Source organism: Platichthys flesus, chromosome 20, assembly GCF_949316205.1.
Source record: "Platichthys flesus chromosome 20, fPlaFle2.1, whole genome shotgun sequence".
Taxonomy (NCBI): Eukaryota; Metazoa; Chordata; class Actinopteri; order Pleuronectiformes; family Pleuronectidae; genus Platichthys; species Platichthys flesus.
The window spans coordinates 679,995-702,569 of record NC_084964.1 but is presented as its reverse complement, the minus strand read 5'-3'; the positions used below and the strand labels follow the sequence as shown (position 1 = coordinate 702,569).

General features: G+C 41.7%; 1 protein-coding gene across 1 annotated transcript in view; it reads right to left on the bottom strand.

Annotated features, from left to right (window-relative positions):
• myo15b (myosin XVB) overlaps nucleotides 1-22,345 on the bottom strand; it is a 111,215-nt gene extending 88,870 nt beyond the window's left edge. The window contains exons 1-14 of the mRNA XM_062378709.1: nucleotides 20,846-22,345; nucleotides 20,228-20,292; nucleotides 19,683-19,746; nucleotides 17,889-17,998; nucleotides 17,322-17,396; nucleotides 10,273-10,366; nucleotides 10,045-10,148; nucleotides 9,867-9,930; nucleotides 6,694-6,807; nucleotides 6,396-6,557; nucleotides 6,208-6,321; nucleotides 6,057-6,115; nucleotides 3,447-3,570; nucleotides 3,257-3,352 (exon numbers count right to left, since the gene is read on the bottom strand). Coding sequence (XP_062234693.1) covers nucleotides 3,257-3,352; nucleotides 3,447-3,570; nucleotides 6,057-6,115; nucleotides 6,208-6,321; nucleotides 6,396-6,557; nucleotides 6,694-6,807; nucleotides 9,867-9,930; nucleotides 10,045-10,148; nucleotides 10,273-10,366; nucleotides 17,322-17,396; nucleotides 17,889-17,998; nucleotides 19,683-19,746; nucleotides 20,228-20,292; nucleotides 20,846-22,345 — 2,745 coding nt within the window. The remainder of the gene's footprint in view (nucleotides 1-3,256; nucleotides 3,353-3,446; nucleotides 3,571-6,056; nucleotides 6,116-6,207; nucleotides 6,322-6,395; nucleotides 6,558-6,693; nucleotides 6,808-9,866; nucleotides 9,931-10,044; nucleotides 10,149-10,272; nucleotides 10,367-17,321; nucleotides 17,397-17,888; nucleotides 17,999-19,682; nucleotides 19,747-20,227; nucleotides 20,293-20,845) is intronic.
• Between the last annotated feature and the right edge of the window lie 230 nt (nucleotides 22,346-22,575).

Sequence of the window (22,575 nt, the reverse complement as noted above, 5' to 3'; positions counted from 1 at the left end):
TCAGAACTAGGACAGACGCACATTAAATGTCTGGTCGTCCTGTACTGTGTCAGTGTCACCTGTTGGAGCCTGCTTCCTCTTCACTCCCCCACTGACCTTTGCTCACTTTATATTTTGACAATAAAGATCTAAACTAATCATAAGTTATTAGGAAACATACAGTAATTGACATTTAATTAGTATTTGATTTGCTCTAAAGTTTGAGACATGTTCAAACCAGCTACACACAAAATGAAACGTAACTTGACACGAACAACAAGGACGTCAGGGTTAAAGGGAATGGTTCCGGATTCATGATAAAATACCATCAATTATTACCTAAATACATGTGATGTCAGTTTGTGTGTGAAGAGCGACAGAGACGAGCAGAAACCCACTTACATATACACACACACTCAAAAACACTCCTGCAAACAGAAGAGAAGTTCTCCCCGCAGATTATGACATAACACCGATCTCCAGTTAAGCCAATTTAGTTTAGGAAGGCTGTAACAATGGGGTCACTCAGAAACAGCTCTATGTGCATTTGATTCACTCAGCATGACTGTTGTCCAGTGGTCTCTGCATCACTAAATAAACATTTAAAATATCTAATTGCAACAATGTCCCCTGCCTGCAATAGTGTTCTGACAATTATTAAGTAGGGCTGAACGATTAATTGCATTTGCGATAAAATCGCGATTTGATAAAACTAAGAGAGTAGGGCTCTGGGCTGCTGTCCTCACCCGCAGCAAGAGTGCCGCGGGACCACAAAACTCCTCTGATCCAGAAGATAGCGAAGCAAGTCTGCATCACCTACAGGGTTCTAAAGTCTTCGGCCGACGTGGCGGACTCACAGAGCGAGCTCATGCCGCTGCTGACCGCGGTGCGGGCGGCGGACCTGAAAATCACTCCGCGGAAAAGCAAGCCGTGCTCCGGGGCGGCGGGGCTCCAGAGCCCCCCGGTCACATACATGCACATCTGCGAGACGGAGGTGTTCAGCACGGGGGTGTTCCTGCTGAGGCCCGGCACCTCCATACCGCTGCACGACCACCCGGACATGAACGGGAATCTACGGAGCTGCTGATCCGCAAGATGCATCCAGCTGGCCCGCCGCATCCGCGGACACAGAGCTTAAACTGCTGCTGCTCCACTGACTATAACAACGCCGCTTTCCAACACTTACAAATATAAATTCAATGTGGAAGTAATCCAAGTATTTAGAATACGTTACTCAAATTGGTTGGGCATGTATTCTGTAACGGAATAGGTTTTCAAACTTCCCAACACTGGAAATGTTACTGACTTGGGAGCAGTAAGACACCTACAATAAAAAAAGGAAAGTGCAATCCTTGTGTTTATACTTACAATGACTTGATTAAATTACTTAAATGCACACTGATTTGTTTTTCTTGTTGCTGTAATAAGCAGTTAAATAAAACTGTGGGAAAGAATATTGTACAGTAAATGTATATAATATTGTGTTGGTCATATTTAAATCATTCATTATGGTTTTTTTGGGAGAAAAAAATCGCATATTAAATTGCAATCGCAATTTTGGGGGAAAAAAATCGCAATTAGATTATTTCCCCAAATCGTTCAGTCCTATTATTAAGCAGATCTACATCTCCACTTTGGAGTTAATTGTATAGTTGAGATATTTTTCTTGGTTCTGCCTCTTCTTCACCACCACCTGCTGTGGTTTCAAAACTACACAAAACTACACACTGTTTCACACTCGCAATGCACAATTTTGCATTATCAAAGAACATATTTGTATCACATATATTATTTGAGACTGTTACTAGCATGCATACCTCATCACAATCAACTTCTAGCACTTGTTTTATACCTTTGCTAAGCAGCAAGCTTTTTCTTCTTTTTTATATTTGCTTAGTTTGGCTTTTGTGCGAATTGAGCTTGCAAAGCTTTCTTTTTTAACTCTAGTTTTCAGCTCACTCTATTATGTTTCTATTCTCAATCCTGACTTTCTAATTTCTCTTTTTTTCTCACATCACACACTTCCATCAGCTTACATCTGGATTTCAGTTAAGTGAGCCTACTGCAAAATGCTGATGTGTGATTATTCATTTATAAAGTTATGGTCTTAAGCAGTGTTGCCATATTTACTTTGAAAAAGTAACTTAGTTACTTTACAAGTTTCTTGATTTTAAAAGTAACTAAGTTAGATTACAAGTTACTTGATTTTAAAAGTAACTAAGTTAGATTACAAGTTACTTTATAAGTTACATTCAGCAGCTGCCGACAACACCCCCGCCGCCTCAACATAAAAACGACAACCGGTTTAGCCAACCCTCACTTTATTAGAAGCCGCCGGAGCCCCCCCCCCCCCCCCCCCCCCCGCGCGTACGGAGGGTTCCCCCAACCGGCGCTGTAGCTGAGGTGATCCGCGAGACGGGACCAACACGCGTCCAGAGTCGCTGCCGCCGACCGCCGTACCCGGCCCCCTCCAACCGGTCCCCGCCTTCCGTAGCGCCGACAGATACCGCCCCGCGGCCCACTAGAAGGAAAGCCCCCGCACCGCGCACGAGCAACTCCCCCCCCCAAAAAAATGTCGGGGTGTGCCGCACACCGAGCCTCCGGCAGCATGGTGAGGAGGGCGACGGGGCGACTGCTCCCCCAGCCGCAGGACGTGCCCAGCGGTTTAACCACAAATACCGAAATTGTAACGCAAGTTGATTTGGACAAGTAGCTTTAATCTGATTACTGGTTTGGAAATAGTAATGCGTTAGATTACTCGTTACTGAAAAAAGTGGTCAGATTAGAGTAACGCGTTACTTAATAAACGCGTTACTAAGTAACGCGTTTATTATTAAAAGTATTAAGTAACTAAGTAACGCGTTACCTGCATTACTGGTCTTAAGTGACCCTGTAACCAGCCATTGCAGCCAAACAACCAGCCTAGCCCACCAGGAATCTTCTCCTGATAAACCAGGTCGTATATAATCGCTTTGGCCGGTGAGTCATTAAAAGTAATGTTGTTATGAAGGTATATACATGTATATGTATATTTTATTATATGTCTGGATTCCGGATGGTAAATGTTAATAGATTTCGGTCAGGTTGCATCACAAAATTGTCCAGGATGTCAACAATTAATAGAAGGAGATTAACTTCATGTTTTTTTAAACTCTCAACCCAAAAGCAGTTATATTATGAGCAGCTTAACTGATCTACATCATTAGTGTTTTTAGTCGTTATTTTAGAAGGTCCCAGAGGGTCAGATGATCGTTCATTTAGCCTTTATCCAACTTACCTGCTCCTGAGAGATCACTGCCTTGTTGACAAAGTGCTGCAGCTGCTCATTTGCAAAGTTGATACACAGCTGCTCAAAGCTGTTAACTTCCAAGTCCTACAGAATAACAGAGAATGTCTTGTGATGTTACATTCAACACCAAAAGATATTCTTTACTTTATGTCTCCAGATTTCAGTCCAGGATACTGACCTCAAATCCATAAATGTCCAGAACCCCCACTGTGCTGTCCATCTTTGAGGGACTCAGCCAGTCATTGATCTGCTCCAACAACCAGTCAAATAAAACACAATACAAGGCTTTGGCAATGGCATCTCTATAAGAGAGGGAAAGAGAGAGGAGGCACATGCACCTTTCAATTTTAAAAGTACAAACTCACAGGTTAAACGTTTGATTCACAATCATTTCAAGGCTGAAGATATAACCCTGAAGATGTCAGTGATATTCACAAGCAAACATTTAAATTATAACCAAATAAATCTGCAACCAGCATTAAACAGGTTGCAGGATGCTGATTAATGAACTTCAGCAACCACTGTGACAATGTGAAAGAGTGAGATGTTATTTCCAGTATGGAGTATGTAGCAGTTGACATAATTTTTAGCACATTTAGCAACACTTCCTGTGGCCTTTTTTATAACCTCAAACGTGCGCGCACCACTTCTCACACAAACGTTGGGATTTATAAAAAAGTACTTGACGGGAAAATTTGCGCATTTCCACACAAACTCTGATCCAAGCGTACAAACATTTTGGAGAGTGGAAATTGATGATGCAGACATGAGGAGGTGAATTGAAGCCAGATTATCGATTCCATTTCATCAGTAACATTAAAGCCAGCAGAGTTCTTTGTGTTTTTGTAACATATCTGTTCCATAAGAACCTTTAATTGAAAAAGATAGAAAATGACTAATAGCTAATTATGTTCAGATTCCATTAAATAGCAGAGTGATTAATACTTTTAACAATGTCTTCTAACACTTTGAGTATATCATTAAGGTGTTTGTAAAATCGCTGCACTGAACTAACTGTGCCATCATGTGCACAGGGCACACTGGAGATCACTCACATATATAATATATAAAAACTATTCACTTTCACACATCTATTTCCAGATAATATCCCAGAGTGGAAGTTAGGATCCACTGATATGTGAAGTAATTGGCCTGTTTGCTTAAATCAGGGGTCGGCAACCCGCGGCTCTGAAGCCCCCTGCGCCTCTGAAGCCCCTCGGCAGTGGCTCCCTGTAACGTTCACAATTTTTTTTTTAATCATCATCGTATCAGGCCGCCATGAAATACCAGGAGCGGGCGCATGGGTGTGTGTGTGCTCCAGACAGCGGACACACACACAGGCCCCGGGGCTCCCGCCCCGCTCACTCTCTCAGAGAGACACACACAGTGAGATCAGAGCTTGTTCACGTGAATGCTCAGTGGAAAGTCGCCCGAGGTTCTCTGGTCTCAGCTACTCAGAGATCAGCAAAGCAGCTTCTTTGTCAGAGCAGTAGATGCCGTTGGTTTGTATCAAGCTTCAGTTTCTGTGTCCGGCTCCAGTCTGACCTGCTCTCACTTTTTGATTTAATATTTGGTCAATTTAAATATGCGTCACATCCTATTATGTCTACGGCCCGGCACTCTTCCCTGCATGTGGCTAATCTAGAGTTTTCGACCACCAGCCTCAGAAAACTAACCATGGAGAAATCCCCAAAAACAAAAGTCTGGGAGGAAAATAGAGAGTTTAATTCTGCGTGGACAGATTCCTTTCTTTCACTGACAACGATGCTGGATTATCTGTATCCCTATGTGTGGCGAGGAATTGCAAACAACAAAAAATGTAATGTTAAAGGACATTTCCAGAGCAAGCACAAAGCATTTGCTGAAAAGTACTACGCTGGAGATGAGCAAAAAAAGCTGTTATTTATTTCAAAGTAGGCCTAAACATGCCAATGTATTTTGTTCTCCTCTTCATAAGAGGTAAAAATAATAACTATATCTATAGTTTTTATATATATTGTATAACTATATATATAACTTTATAAGCTGTTATCAAATATGTTTTGCGGCTCCAGACAGATTTAATTTAGGGGAAGAGGGGGCAAAACGGATCTTTCGTTAGTAAAGGTTGCCTACCCCTGTCCTAAGGGGTGGCCCTTCTTTTTCCCTGTTTTGATTGTGTGCTTTGTTTCAGGAAATTGTAGGCTGGAGCTAAAACCTGAATAGAATGACTGGACATTTGAGAATTTTTAAGAATGATATGCCAGATAGATTGATAGACTTGTAGAATCAATGCCACAGTCTATATGACCTACACACTATTCCCTTCACTGGTTACCAGTTGCTGCCCGCGTCTGTTTCAAAACATTAGTACTTGCGTACCGTGCTGCGAATGGATCGGGTCCAGTCTACATTCAGGACATGGTCTAACCTTACACCCTAGCCCGTTCACTCTGCTCTGCAGCTGTTGTTCTGGGCTTGTACTCTGGGGTGGAATCAATTTATTCTATGTTGCTTTGGATAAAAGCATCAGCTAAAAATAAATGAAATGTAATAACAAAGCAGTAGTGTTCTTAAGGCTTACCAACAGAATATAGATAGCCAACAGGAATGGCAACAAGCATACTATGTGAAGCTGCAAAAAAAAAAGGATGGTTCGGGAGAAGGACACAGGATACCATCCTTTGCCTGTTGCCACTGCAAGGTCCAGAATAAATATGAGGAAATAAATTGATGGTTAAATGGGTAGAAGCCAAGACAAATGGTGGTTACCTCCAAACTGCAACACCTATAGATGAACTGTACTTACCGGGATTCTATGGCACGTTCCACAGACAGGGGGCAGTAGATCTTTTCATAGGTTGTCTCCTGTAGATGACAGTACTGATCAGTGTGCACATTTACAGATACATGAACAATTAAGACAGAAAAAGCATGACTGTTACATGAGCTGTACTGACTGTGACTCTGTGAGTGATGATGGTCTGCAGGGCTTCTGAGGAAATCTGCAACAAGGAGCCAACTCTTCTGGTCTCAGCATCGCTGAAGATGTGAGACACCTCAAAGGACTCATGCTGAAACAAACACCTTAATGTATGAAACTACACCAAGTTTGATTTGACTAACACTTACACACACACACACACACCTCATATGAGCTGAAGCAGATGTTGCCTAGCTGCAAAATTGAGGACAGAATTGCCCAAATTGTGGAGACCTGGTTAGCATGGAGTCCAATGGTCTCAAAGCAATGAACCAAAAGCTGGAAGTCCTGTTTGTCCTGCTTCCCATTCAACTTACAGGCAACACCCTAGTGGGGAACAAATTAAAAATGTATATATATATATGTGTGTGTGTGTTACACATTTAATGAGTGAAAAGGAAGCAAGATCATGTAAGAGAAAAGCCATAGATGGTCATTCAGTGTTCACTAATGTGTGCTGTACCTGATTTAGGTAGTAATAGGTCTCAGCTCCCTGTAGGTAGAGCTCCTGTTTGTCCCAGTCGTTCATCCCTGCGAGGATCTCATAAAATACATGGTAGTTCCTCTCCTCATTTGCCTTTAAGGGAAATGAGACCAGAACTAGACATTGACATGAATGGAGTTTATCAACTGAAATGATGAATACAAAAATAAAACATACAAGTAAATAATAGCAATTAACAGAACATTGAAAACAACATGTTAGCATGCTTCCGATAACAACGTTAAAGTTTAATTTTTTCAGGTTATATTGCCATCTTAGTTTAGCTGGTTGAACCTAAGTAATTTCCTTTCTTAAATTTAAATTCACTTGATCTCCATTTTTACTTGGATCAGTATCACTTTGAACATACTCCGAAATATCATTTTTTGTGCCAGTAGTTTGTATTTGTATGGCCACATTTTCACTGTACTTCCTTGGGCCATGTCCTACCCCTGAACGAAATTTCAAGGAATTCCATCAAAAGTATTTATACCTGCGCTTGTCTTTGTTTAGATATCTGACCCCAGTCAAAGTGCGTGAGCAGCATTTTTATCCTGCAGCCCTTAACACAATGTAGGCACCAAGGCCAATGTGATGTTTTTTCCAATCTGTTTTTGTAAGCCATTTCCATAACCAAAAGCATTTCTGGGGTTGAAAATCATTTTTTATCACTTTCCTGATCGTTTTGTTTATCGTGTGATATTAATTCTGAGCTTCCAAACCATTTATTAACCAAATAGCAAATCTATGAGCGAAAGAAGCACACTTAGGGGGGGTTTGGTGGGACTCAAACACTTTACCCACCTCTCCATCAGCATAGTGGTGAGTCAATAGAGTGAATTTCTTTTTTTGAATTATCTATCCCTCTAAGGCTGGCAAGATCATTTCATACTATCTTTAACATGAAACCTGATCGCATAGATTCATTGCTGCACAATTATAATCACTGCTGCCTCAAGATCAGGACAGATGTTAAAGGTCCGGACGTCCTGTGTCAGAGTCTCTGTCAGCGTCTGCTTCCTCCTCTCTCCCCCACTGATCTGCTCTCACTTTACACTATAACACCATCGCTGATCACAAGGTATTAGGACAAGTACAGGACAAATGTTTACATTGAGTGGTTTGATTCTCTCTGTATGGGTAAAGATTAACACAATATAATAGAGGAGGTTTTCTTAAAAAAAATATGATCTGCCACACAAAAGCTGTCAGTCATGGCTGCTTTTTAACAGCGGTCCCGCGATAGGGAATGAGGTATGTGTTTCCTTCTCTTGAGCCCATGGAGGTCACGTGGAAAACGATCCAAAGACTCGTACCCGGCAGATGAACGATTCGTTCAACTCCCGACGTGTTTCGTTCATCTGCCCACAGAGTCTTCGGCCAACGTGTCGGCCACACAGAGCGAGCTCATTTCGCCGAGCTCCGGTGCGGCGGGGCTCCAGAGCCCCCCGGTCACCTACATGCACATCTGCGAGACGGAGGTGTTCAGCTGTTCCTGCTGCGGCCCGGCGCCTCCATACCGCTGCACGTCCACCCGGACATGAACGGGGATCTACGGAGCTGCTGATCCGCACGCTGCCAGCACATCCAGCTGGCCCGCCGCATCCGCGGACACAGAGCTTAAACTGCTGCTGATCCACTGACTATAACAACGTCGCATTCCTACACTTATAAAATGTAATTCAATGTGGAATAATCCAAGTATTCAGAATACGTTACTCAGATTAGTTAATGTAACGAAATACGTTACAGATTACATTTTTTGGCATGTATTCTGCATTCTGTAACAGAATACGTTTTGAAAGTATCCTTTCCAACATTGGAAATGTTACTGACTTGAGAGCAGTAAGACACCTATATTTAAAAAAAAAAATTCTCAAGATGGTAAATTTGAACACACTTTTTAAAAAGTGCATGCCTTGTGTTTATACTTAAAATGACTTTGATTAAATTACTTAAATGCACACCGATTTGTTATTCTGGTTTCTGTAATGAGCAGTTAAATAAAAATGTGGGAAAGAATATTGTACAGTATCTAATATTGTGTTGGTCCTATTTAAATCATTCATTACGTTTTTTTGGGGGGGAAAGAGAGGATACAATAAAAGAATCGCATATTAAATCTTAATCGCAATATTTGGGGGGGGGAAATCGCAACTAGATTATTTCCCCATATCGTTCAGCCCTATTCAAAAGTCATAATGACTGGTTTTGTTATTTTCACTTTACATTTACACTTACAGTTTAGTGCAGTGTAATTATTTCCCGTGATAATTAAATGCCAGTGTGACTATAAATGACAATTTAAAACCATACAAACTGTCATGTTTTACTGTATATAATAGAGGAGGTTTTCTTAAAAAAAATATGATCTGCCACACAAAAGCTGTCAGTCATGGCTGCTTTTTAACAGCAGTCCCGCGATAGGGAATGAGGTATCTGTTTCCTCTTCTGAGCCTATGGAGGTCACGTGGAAAATGATCCAAAGACTCGTACCCGGCAGATGAACGAATCGTTCACCTCATGACGTGTCTTCAGATCAGTGATTCGTTCTTCTGCCAACAGAGTCTTCGGATCAGTGATTCGATACGAGTCTTTGGATCATTTTCCACGTGACCTGCAGCAGCCTATGCAACAGTCCCGATGCGCGGCCACGAGAAAATGAACGAATCACTCTTTGAGAGGACTCGTTACTCCCGAGTCCTTGTAATGATTCGTTCAAAACGAACGAATCGTTCACGAACGACACAACACTAGACAGAAGCACTTGTTGACTAGCAGAGTAATGGGCCTCCGTGCAGTGGCACTGCTAAGGGGAGCCATGGGGGGGAACCTTAGCACAGAAAAGGCTATAATTCCAGTTTGTCCTGATAAGCTTTAGGTGCAGCACGTCGATATTTGAATTGAAAACCTTATTTTGTAGATATTAAATTATAATAACTTAAGGCTATAAGACTCTGTCTCATTGTTTGTCTGACTGATTTTATCAATTGACGAAAAATGATGTACACGGAAACTACTTTTCAGTGTACATACACAGCAGTGAACCTAGTTGGACCGGATAAAATCAGCTTTTCCAGTGAATGTAAAATGATGGCCTTTTCCATGATTCCTATTTTGAACAAACCCCCCACCAAACTTAATATTCTCACCTGAAATATAACCCTGGACTTCTCCAGGAGATATCTGGACAATGAGGTCCCGACAACAACACCACTTTTAACAAAGATAAGACATGGAAAGCAAATAAAAAAGCTGAAACCAGTTTAGATGGGAAGCAACAAAGAAACAATATGTGAAATATAAAATGATACAAAGGTCTGGACTCACTTGAGAATGTGGATGTGGAGGTACTTGCCAAAGCGGCTGGAGTTGTCGTTGAGGATGGTCTTGGCATTGCCAAAACTTTCAAGAATTGGAAAGACCTTCATGGGCTGGTCAAGGAAGAAAAAATAAGGGAAGTGAATTAGGGATTGATTTGAAGGACTGTAACATATACATAATGATGTGCATTGCTGCCAACTCAAGTGTTTTTGTGCATTTCTGATAGATATTTACCTGTCGTAGATTGTTGTTTCTGCCTTGGTACATGGTGCTGAGGTAATGTACTATCAGCTTGGTTGCCTCTGTTTTCCCTGAACCACTCTGGCCACTACAGAAGAACATGAACAATTTGTTTAACATGTAAGCACGTATCATAACATTGCAAGGTTTACGAAAAGTAAGTCCAGTCAGTACAAAAATGAACCCAGTTGTTGTTGAGACAAATATATTTAAGTTTTTTATTGTGTCACTTCCGGTTTTCGCTGGTCTTAGTGTAGCGATCTCTGCTCTTCTTCATTTCTCCTAATTCTGCAATTATCTGATCCACTGAAGCTAATTTGAAGTCATATTGACATTTTTTCACACATATCTCTCCATCTCTTTTTACAGTGATTTACACACTATTCCTGTCTTGTGTTAGCTTAGAAACATAGCTTTAGAAGTTAACAATGGCTTCTCTCTCCCCCTCTCTGCCATGCTCTCTCCTGCTCAGTGTGCTGACTGTTGCTCCTCTGCCTCTTTTAGCCATAACAGTATGTGTAACAAATGTAGTTTATTTGTCCCAGGATGGAGGCGGGGATTAGCAATTTATAATCACGGCTCTGCACCATGGAAACAAAATCATTGGCTGATAACGTTAGCCAGTCACTAGTAGCTGGTTCGAGCCAAGCGGTTTTAGCTTCTCTTTTAGCATAGTCCTTAACTATGTATGTTTAGTATGTTTTCAATAAATTGTCCACACTTAATGACACACATGTTGAGCAGCCAACTCTGGTTATTGGAATAGACATTAAAACCCTCTTCTGTCTTACCATTTTTTAAATGAAACTTGAATATACGATTATTGACTCATCTGATTCTGGTTAGCAATTCCATTACAGTCTATGTTTATCAGAATATACTGGAAAAAATTTACAGCCATGTATCAGTTCAATACAGAAAAGTTATCAAAACTTAACTCCCACACTAGTTGATAACTTTGTTAATAGTACAGCAACCTCATTACAAACAAACCCAATCAGAGGAGATTAGCTCCATGGTATAATTCTCAAACACGTGTTTTATAACAGACATCACTGAAGCTGGAGAGGAAGCGGCTTTCCACCACCGAAGATGATTTCCAACAAGCCTGGAGAGATAACGAGATAAATTACAAGAAAGCACTCAACCTCACAATACCAGAAGAATGCCTCCTATTATTCTTTATTAATAGAAGAAAATAAGAACAACTCCATGTTCCTCTTCAGCACTGTAACCAGGCCGACAAAGAGTCACACCTCTACTGATCCATTTATTCCTCTAACTCTCAGGAGCAATGGTGTTGTGAGATCTTTACAAATAAAATTATAACCATTGTTGAGGAATTTCGACCATCCTCACACATTATTGTCTATGCCACATACATTATGTATATAGTATATATTACACATCATATCTGAACAGTAGAATTGGCCTGTCTTACTCCAAATCAGAATCAGAATCAGAATCCTTTTTATTGCCATGTATATTTGCACATACAGGAAATTGCCTTGGTGTGGTTGGTGCACTTTACAAACAACAAATTAAAAACAACAAACATACTCCCTTCTCTCTTCAAGCACTACAAAAGGTCAGGTTATAGATAAAGGAACGACCAACAGTACATTGAAGTGTCTACGTGGAGGGACTTTCATATCTACACAGATGCGCAGTGGAAAGACGTAAGGACACAATGTGAGTCAGGAGTGCATACTTTAGGCTTAACTGCCCAATTGGATGGACACACCTACATGTAAAATAGAGAGTGACAACAATTGTAGCCATTCATGGATGTGCTGTTGGAAAGGGTGACGTAAGTAGAGGGAGATATCGGGATGCTGTGGGACATCTTTAGACTTGAGGGTGACAATTGATTATCTTACTCTGTTAGTGCTTGTATATTGTTCCACCTTCTGGTCACCTTGATGCATCAAGTCTACATAAAATCTTCTGCATAACGCCGGGTTCACACCGGACGCGGAAGCGACGCCAAAGCGAGGCATAAGCGCAGCGCCAAGCCCTAAAAAAACAGCTGGCTCCCATCCACTCCCATGTTAAATCGTTGTGCTGAACACACCGAACGCTGAAGTGTAACCTAAGCGATCGTTTCGGTGTCGAGTCTATTTTTTCTGCTTGACGCGAGCGTATCGCGAAAGGAAACACACTGGAAAATGATTTTAAATGATATTGACAACATATTTTATATGATATAAAAGATCAAATATGCATCCCATACTTTGTATTCACCTTCTGTTGTCCAGGAGTTTTAATTTTACCACTTTTACCGACCACATTATTTAATGTCCCCCTCTGCCCATCCACTACAGCCACACAAACGTTCATAAAGATAAAAAGAGAGAGGGGGCAACGTACTCTCCACATAGGTTTGAGTGGAGAATACGTAATTTACCCTCGACACCCGACATTTAAAGGAGCAAACAGCGGAGAAATTCGTCAACATGGATGACATTAAATTAATAATTGAAGTGGAGAAGTACAGTGAGTTGTATGATCCTCGGAACATGTTGTATAAAGACAACACTAGAAAGGACACATGTTTGGACGCTGTTGCAGTTAATTTTGGAGCAACAAGTGAGTATATAGTTGAAAAAAATTATTAAATGCTGTTTTAAGTGCAGGCTGATGACAGCAGCGCTTCCGCGTCGCTTCCGCGTCGCTTCCGCGTCAGGTGTGAACAGCCAAGCGCTGGAGCACTAGGGAGTAGTGCTCACGCCTCGTTAGACATCCGCTGCTGCCTGAGTTCTCGTTTCACCAGCTTCCATAAAATTACCCTAACAACCATCAGGGAAAACAATTCACCTGTTCCTCCCCATAAATAGCACAGATAGATTGTCTAGTATAGGAAACCCTAGAACTACCTGTAGAACAATATGTAAATTTGGACCACCCTAATTTTTGATTTTTTACTGTTAACAATGACTCCTCAAGTCACACACAAGTTAGTCATTTCATTACATTACATGTCAGATGCTTTTTATCAAAAGCGACTTACAATTAGTGCATTCAACATCTATTCAATCCCTTATTTCACAAGGTTCTGTCATGGGATCGATACTCTTCACCTTATATATGAACTCTTTAGGTACCATCATCACAAAGCACCATGTACACTTCCAATGTTACGCAGATGACACCCTTCTGTACAAATTGATTAACCTGATGAATCTAATCACTTAGTTCAACTTCAGGAATGTCTCAAGAACATCAATGGCTGGTTGACCAATAACGCTTTTACTTCTAAATTCTCTATTGTGAGGAGCCTTGGGGTTATGTTTGACCAGGCATATCATTTGACCCACATATAAAACAAGTCTCTTGGACAGCTTTCTCTCAACTGCGCAATATTAAAAAACTTAGGAACATCCTGTCTCAGAAATTTACCAAGCAATTATTCCATATATTTGTTACCTCTTGACTGGATTATTATAATTCCTTATTATCAGGATGTCCCAGTAAGTCTGTGAAAAGCCTCCAGTTGGACCAAAATGCTGCAGAATGAGTGCTGACAGGAACTAGAAGGAGAGATCATATTACTCCAGTCTAAGCTTCTTTGCATCGGCTCCCTGTAAAATTCAGAATAGAATTCAAGATCCTGCTCCTCACACACAAAGCCTCTAACAATCAAGCCTCTTCATATATCAAATAACTCATTACACCATATTATCAAAATATATCACTTTGATCCCAAAACACAGCTCCCTTGTGGTTCCAAGAGTCTGTAAAAGCTCCCACTCTGGGTTCGGGAGGTAGACACCATCCCTACATATAAATGGTAATGGTAAATAGTTTTGTATTTATATAGCGCTTTTCTAGTCTTGATGACGCATTACAGTACAGTGTTACATTAACCCATTCACACACACATTCATACAGTGCATCTATTCGCAGCACTTTGATATTCTAGGGGGGGCCATTCAGGGTTCAGCATCTTGCCCAAGGACACTTCGGCATGCAGATGGGTCAGACTGAGGATCTAACTGCCGACCTTCAGGTTGGAGGACGACCACTCTACCCCTCAGCCACAGCCGCCCCAAGGTTAAACTCAAAATATAGGCACTCTGGAGCTGCCGGATTCAGACATTTATAGACTATTATTATTATTATTATTATTATTATTATTATATGAATTGTTGTTTCTATCATTAATAACTTATATCTTACCTCCATAATTATCACTTTTCATTATAAAAACTAGTCTGGCTGTGCTGAAACCAGATGCTGTTCTTGGTCTCATTCTCTCTCTGTATCTCTCCAACCCCTCCCCACTACCTCTCTCTCCTATTTGCCACCCAAAACGCCTCTCTTCCCCATTTTTCACTGCTCACCATAATTGGTCAAGGCAAAATACATACAAATAAATAATTATAACTTAATTGATTGTAAATTGTGATTCTGAATCGTGATGGTGGATTCTGGATCATGGTGGCAGCTGAACGTGGACTATGATTATAACAAGACTGCTTGATATAAATTATGCATACTCACATATTCTACCCCTCTCCTGGAACCGTCACCTTATCGTGGTGGAGAGGTTTGCGTGTCCCTGTGAACCTGAGGGCTGTGTTGTCTGGAGCCTTGTGCTCCTGGTAGGGTCTCTCATGGCAGAGTGGTCTCAGGTGAGGGGCCAGACTAAGAATGGTTCAAAAAGCCTCAATGAATAGCGAAAAAAGAGGAGATGGGACCCGGTCCGGAGGAAGCCCGGGGCCCCCGTCTGGAGCTAGGCCCAGACGGACGGCTCGATGGCGAGCGCCTGGTGGCCGGGTTTGCCACGGAGCCCGGTCGCGCATAGCCCGAACAAACTACGTGGCACCCCCCCTCTCTTTATCTCATGGGCCCACCACCTGTGGGAAGACCCGTTGGGGTCGGGTGCGCAGCCACATGGGTGGCAGCGAAGGTCAGGGGTCTTGACGGACCAAAGTCTACTCCAAGGTGCTGGAAAGGAGGGTTCGCCGATCGTCGAACCTCAGATTGAAGAGGAACAATGCAGTTTTCGCCCCGGACGTGGAACTACGGACCAGCTCTTCACTCTCGCAAGGATCCTGGGAGTATGCCCATCCGGTCTACATGTGTTTTGTGGATCTGGAGAAGGCGTATAACCGGGTCCCCCGGGAGAAACTGTGGGAGGTGCTGCGGGAGTATGGGGTAAGGGGGTCTATCCTCAGGGCCATCCAATCCCTGTACTCCCAAAGCGAGAGCTGTGTTCGCGTCCTCGGCAGCCAGTCAGTTTCGTTCTCAGTGGATGCTGGTCTCCGCCAGGGCTGCACCTTGTCACCAATCCTGTTTGTGATATACATGGACAGGATATCGAGGCGTAGTCGTGGTGGGGAGGGGTTGCAGTTCGGTGGTCTGAGGTTCTCGTCACTGCTTTTTGCAGATGACGTGGTCCTCATTGGATCATCGGCCTGTGACCTTCAGCACTCACTGGATCGGCTGGCGGCCGAGTGTGAAGCGGCTGGGATGAGAATCAGCACCGCTAAATCTGAGGCCATGACTCTTAGCAGGAAACCGATGGATTGCTTACTCCGGGTAGGAAATGAGTCCTTAGCCCAAGTGAAGGAGTTCAAGTACCTTGGGGTCTTGTTCGCGAGTGAGGGTACTATGGAGCGTGAGATTGGCCGGAGAATCGGAGCAGCGGGGGCGGTATTGCATTCGCTTTACCGCACCGTTGTAACGAAATTAGAGCTGAGCCGCAAGGCAAAGCTCTCGATCTACCGGTTGATTTTCGTTCCTATCCTCACCTATGGTCATGAGGGCTAGGTGATGACCGAAAGGACGAGATCGCGGGTACAAGCGACCCAGATGAGTTTTCTCAGAAGGGTGGCTGGCGTCTCCCTTAGGGATAGGGTGAGAAGCTCAGCCATCTGTGAGGAACTCGGATTAGAGCCGCTGCTCCTTTACTTAGAAAGGAGTCAGCTGAGGTGGTTCGGGCATCTGGTAAGGATGCCCACTGGGCGCCTTCCTTGGGAGGTGTTTCAGGCACGTCCAGTGGGGAGGAGACCTCGGGGAAGACCCAGGACTAGGTGGAGAGATTATATCTCAACACTGGCCTGGGAAAGCCTCGGGATCCCCCCGTCAGAGTTGGTCAATGGGGCCCGGGAAAGGGAAGTCTGGGGGCCCTGCTTGAGCTGCTCCCCCCGCGACCCGACCCCGGATAAGCGGACGAAAATGAGATGAGATGAGACATATTCTACCATTACCGGTAATTACTCCTCGATTTGATATGTCATTGCTGCTTATTTAGTTTATATCAGACGAATGTCTGATATCATGTATAAATACTTTAAACTTTGACACACTTCTCTATTATACTACAAACAGTTTATTTTAATCAATGTTGCAAATTTTGTAATTGTGTTCAGCTACATGCAGCATTTATTGCACTTCTGTCCGTCCTGGGAGAGGGATCTCTGACAAGTGCCTCTCTCTGAGGTTTATGTGTTTTTTCCTTACTCTTGATTGGGGTTTAGGGAAGAGGATTTTGCACCTTGTTAATCCCCATGCGACAAATTTGTTAATTGTGAATATGGCCTATGTAAATAGAATTTTGATTGATCACTGGATTAATTGATTACTTGATAATTAAAATAAGATAACCAACTTTGTATAAAACCTTCTCACTACGTACTGAAAAATACTCTTAAAAACTTCCCTCACAAATACATAGTTAAATTTCTTTTCTTAAAGCCTTAGTGGGAAGTAATGTATTTTTGGCATGCTGCTCTACCACAGATAATTTATATCTGTTGAGTACTTCCAACACCAGTAATGGTGTGGGCTTGGGTCAGAAATTGCTAACTTAACATTAATTAATTCTACAGTGTTTCAATAGTTTTTGAACAGCACTACTTTTAGCTTTTGGACACAGTTTTTTTTTAAGCTCTCTGATACACAAACTTGTTCCAGGCCAGTTTTTTTTTTTTTTTATCACAGGCCTTTTTCTTTTCATCTTGGAAAGATACAACTACTTGGCAAAACTACATATCAAAATACTTTAAAACGAATGTAATCGGGTTTCCTGTCAGTACCTTATAATGATACACTGCTCCTGTGTTGAGGCCTGCGACTGTGTGAAGGTGTCCTCAGCTATGGCATACACATGGCTGAAGCAGAGAACAACAGAAAGGCAAACATAGTTGTGTTTCAAGAGAGAAGATATGTTAAGATTAAGATACGTTTATTTAATCCAAACACATGCACAGACATGCACAACTCATGCAATGGTAGGTAAATATATCCTCTGCATTTAACCCATCTGGTGAAGGACACACAGAGCAGTGAGCAGCCATGTACAGCGCCCAGGGAGCAGACGTTGGGGAAGTAAGGTGCCTTGCTCAGGGGCACTAGACAGTGTAGAGAGAATTCACTTGAATTTTTGGACAGATCAATCCAGGTTCATCTTTTTGTTGTTTCTCCGTGGAGTCGAACCAGAGACGAACAAGAGACCTTTTCTGCCCATAGTCCAAGTTTCTGCCACTAGACCACCGCCTCTCATGTTTTAAGGAACTGAAATATCTTATGAGACACATGCTGCCAACCATCACTGAAATAAAGAGAAATTAGTATGTTGTGCAATCTGAGAAATATTTTCTTACGGTGGGTTTTTCTGCTGCTGTTTCCCCTGGTATTGCTGTCTCAGCTCAGCTGTGTAGATGTTAAGAAGCTTGAAGGGGTTAATGGACAGTAGCATGTTTCCAATGTAAGTCTAGGGGAAAAGATGACAAACATTCAATGAATGTACATATAATAATAATGATAATAGCTTTCATGTATAAAGCGCCTTTCAAGGGACGCAAGGACGCAAACAAATCATGTCATTTTGAGGAAAATTTCTAAAAATAATTTTGGGAAGCTTTGTATGTAAATTGTTTGTAAAATGTAAAATTTCTGCAGTGATGATAGTAGGTCAGTTATGGTTGTATCTCGATTGATTTATATTTATACCAACATAATTACAGTATTTTTGCTATTACAACTTCAATTTTTTGCTTCTCTTGCTCGTTCTTTACCATGCTGAATTCCAAATGCTGGCTGGCTGAATACTATGAAAAAATAAATAAAGTAAAAAGATAAATTGTATACAGAGTAATGCAGAGTATTCCAATTTGAATAAAAATGGGAATAAAATATTCTTAAAATAAGCAATTTACATTGTAATTATAAAAGGATTAATATGAGATATTGCACATCATATTGAATATTGCGCATGACATACAAATAATAAGATGAATGTAATTATTGCATACCCTCACAATGTATTTTTAAGTTTCAACTTATATATGTCTACACGTCTGTCTACTTCGAGGTACACGTACAATAGCCAAGCTCTGCTAGACATCGTTAGAGACTATAAAAAACCTACAGCTCATCAGAAACTTCACAGCCTTGGTCTGTTTTGCTGAATGAACTGTCCCTGACTGGGTAAAGAGACGCCGCAAGAGGTGTGAGAGAAAGCGTGAAAATGTACAGGCTACGCTAGCAGCAAACCTGAACCGACCGACTCCTGAGAGCTGAATACCTAGCACAACATAATGGACTGCTGTGTTGTACTTTCGGAAAACATGACCAAATCACCATGATCACTCCCTCTATTGGTCACACCTGTCAGCAAACATCTCAGCTGCAGCTCTCCCCATTCAGATTATTACTACAGGCTTGCAATAAAACCGGCCTCAAAGTACACATCCTCCAATCCTACCTCTCAGACCACCACCACTTCATCAGCATCAATAAATCCAACTCCAACACTGTCCCAGTCTCCCAAGGTGTCCCCCATGGCTCTGTACTTGGCTATTAATGAGGCTCTCCTCTGATGGCTGACTGCATTTTGAGTATCACGTGACCAGGGCTATTACTGGTCTCCTGCTGGAGCATTGAAAACTCTCTGGTAAACACATATGGCGATGGCTACTGTTGAGAGTAACATTATTAGACCCTGAATATTTGATCCAGTGTCAGACCCGTCACCCGAGACGTATTCAATGTCTATTCTCTTCAAAATGCTTACAACCTGCATCATGCTGACTATGGGCCTTTGAAGCTCAGACTATACCGGTACGTTAGTAATGATTCGTTTGATAATAATATAACTTAATTGGTAAAGCACCTTTCATTCAAAACATGTAACTCAAAGGGCTTTACATCCAAAATAGATTAAAAATAAAAAGATGTTAAAATGTTGTTTTTTTAAAGCAGATTTTATAAGACATTTGAAGGAAATTGCAAAAACAAAATTATGAGCATGCAGGAGTAAGATCTAGTCAAAGGCTGAGGAAATTTGTTTTTGATTGATTGAGTCTTCTGTAAAAGGCATGTGTGTAGCTATTAAACACTTATTATCATTGTGCATGGTCAGTAATGAAACTTGTGTGTTCAGTAATGTAACTTACATAAATACAGTCGCAGTGAAACCTCTTCTTCAAATTCAAAATCACAGAGCTCTCGCACACCTCTCTAAGAACAAAGAGAAACAGGTTAAAACTATGCATAAATGTACCTTCTCTGGATATAACATTTTTTTTATTCTAAATCTGAAGTGCTCTAAATGGTCGGCTTTATGTCCCCATCTCTCCTTTTCCCTTTCCTATCTTCACAGGAATTGTTCAAAGTCAATTTAATGCCTTTATTTGATAAAAAAAGTCAAACAGGACCTGGAAAATTTGACCTCTCAGTTTACCTCCTGGCTAGGCAGAATTTCACTTCTGTAAAGGAATGTTCTCCCTTGCTTGCTCTATTGAATGAGAATGATACCTATTTTATTCACACATTAAATTAGTTGCTGGTTCTTTCCTGACTTGTGGGGTAACCTTTTTTATTTTATTATTGAAGTAAATTAAAAACATCCCAAAATCTTTGTATTGTGGTGTGTTTGTGTGTGTGTGTGTGTGTGTGTGTGTGTGTGTGTGTGTGTGTGTGTGTGTGTGTTTAAACTCACTTCAACTGAGATAGATCTTCCACCTCATCCACCTCTACAGATATTCTGCTTCTTGGCATTACCGCCTGAAAAAGACAGCGACTTTAACATTACTATCTTACCTGAGGACAAACAATTTCTAAAAATTTAATTATTCCCTTCTCTCCACAGCCAGCATTGAATTTAATTCAATTTTTTCAAAATGTGAATTAGAGCCCTTTATGTGTTTCGATTCTGCACTCCTCTGATGCAAATATTTTACTCTTATCATCAAGCAGAGGAGTGGAATAGTATAGCAGTATGATAGTCGAATTATAACAATAGAGTACATTTTCAAAATGATATTTTTGATGAAGAATATTATAGTTTATGGAAAAATGCTACGAGAGGAGAGAGAAAATTGTAAAATGGCAAATACTGAGGTTCTCTTGTTTTGTGTTCCAGTAAGGTAGAGAGATCTACCTTGCAAATATAACATGCAATATAACAACAATATAACATGCAGCAAAAGGCCACCGGTCAGAATCAAGCCCAGGCCGCTGTGGAGGCACGTAGCCTCATTGGGGCAGCAGGTCAACCAGGTGAGCTATACGCCTTCCCCTTCAGCATTTACTTTAACACCAAAAATATAATACATACCTGAGGAACCCTACTCATCTGCAGGTTCCCTTGTATACCACCCACATCCATCAGCTGGGCTACTTCCCTGTTGGTCTCTTCTTCATACAAGGAGCAGCCACCGGACATCACTGCATTTGCCTCCCCAATTGATAACGGCTGAGTGGTTGAACTAGGTATTGCAGCTACATCCTCTCTCTCCGGCTCTGCCCCTTGGGCCCATGTCAATCCATCACCTATCATTCCCCCTGACAATGACATCTTTGTTAAGTTGATCTGGAATTGGTCCAGTCTCCCTCTGGCAGCCTGTTGCACATTGACTCCATCGTCACTGTCTAGAGCAGCCGTCCTGCCTTTATGCTCAGTGTTGGATGTTCTTTTCATCGCACCACTGAAATCAGGGACCTTCCCTGCAACATTCCCGTCTAATGTAAGTGTTGGAAAGGTCTTCTGAGTGGATCTTAGCAAGGTGGGATCTGGCTTTACAGGCAATACAAGCCTGGCACCAATTTTGTTGGGTTTGAACTCTAAGGTAGTGGGCTCTCCTGGTGACTCAGGGGTACTTGATGAAGTGGTAGGTCCAGGAGTTCGAAGGGGTGATATGAATGTCTTTTTCCTGCCCATGATGTTCATCCTTGGGAGTACTACAGCATATTTGGCTTCTACCTCAGCTTGGAATACTTCTTCGCATCCCTCCACTTCCTTTCGCTGCAGGTCAGTTTTCTCTTTAACCATTTCATCCTCAGGAGAGCTCTTGTTTTTCCTTCTGACCAGCCTGGTGTTACTGGCAACTCTCATAGCCATCCTGTAATGGAAGATATTTCCTTTAGATTTTCTGGTGCTTTGTTTTTGTTTTATGGCCTGTAAAGACAGCCAGTGAGAGACCCCAATGGCTTTAGTCCAAACAGAAAGCTTCTTTTTAAAGTTAAGCTTCTTCTGAATCCAACTGGAGACACGATGAGGAGATGTCACAACATTTATTCCTGCTATTAAACCATCCTTGGGTTTAATGGATCCCTCATCATTGGTCTCACCTGCTGATGTTTCCATATCAGGATTTGCTAACATCTTATTTGCTTTGTCTTGTAGAGATTTCATCTTGACATTGCAAAAATGCAAACGCTGTTGCTGTCCTTTCACAGAACTTTGGGCATCCTGCTGCACCTCAGGCTCCAGACTGGCTCCCAGGTCTTTACCATTGCCCTTGAGCAGCATTATTTCGTCTTTGATGGCTTTGGTCAACGTCGGCTCAGTCTTCTCCTCCTCATGTTCTAGGTCGGCATTCTTTATTTTATTTTCTACCAATGTCCTGCTCTTTTCTGTGTCAACCTTGTTAAGGGAAATACGTATTACTGATTTTATATCCTCTCTTCCAGAAGTGGAATTGTCCTCTTTCTCTGTCTTCTTTTTTGGTTTACTGGCTTTTTGATTTGCTTCCTTTTTTAACCTTTTCTTTTCAACTTTAACCCTCTGTTTTTCTGCCTTCTCGGCTTGCTTATCCATCTTAGTTTTTTTAACCATCCTGTATGTTGGCACTTGTACATATTTGGAGGGATGTGGAGTCAGTCCGCATCTTCTGTAGGTTTTATCAGGTGTTGGCTTGTTAGATAAGTCCAGGGTTATCTTGTTGTCTTTAGCCCCATCGCTGATTAAGTCCTTAAATAGGTCAACTTCATTTACCTCTTCCTCTGCAATGGATGCCACTGGTTCCACAATTCTTGCTTATTCTGAAAACTGTCTTGTTCCTCGTT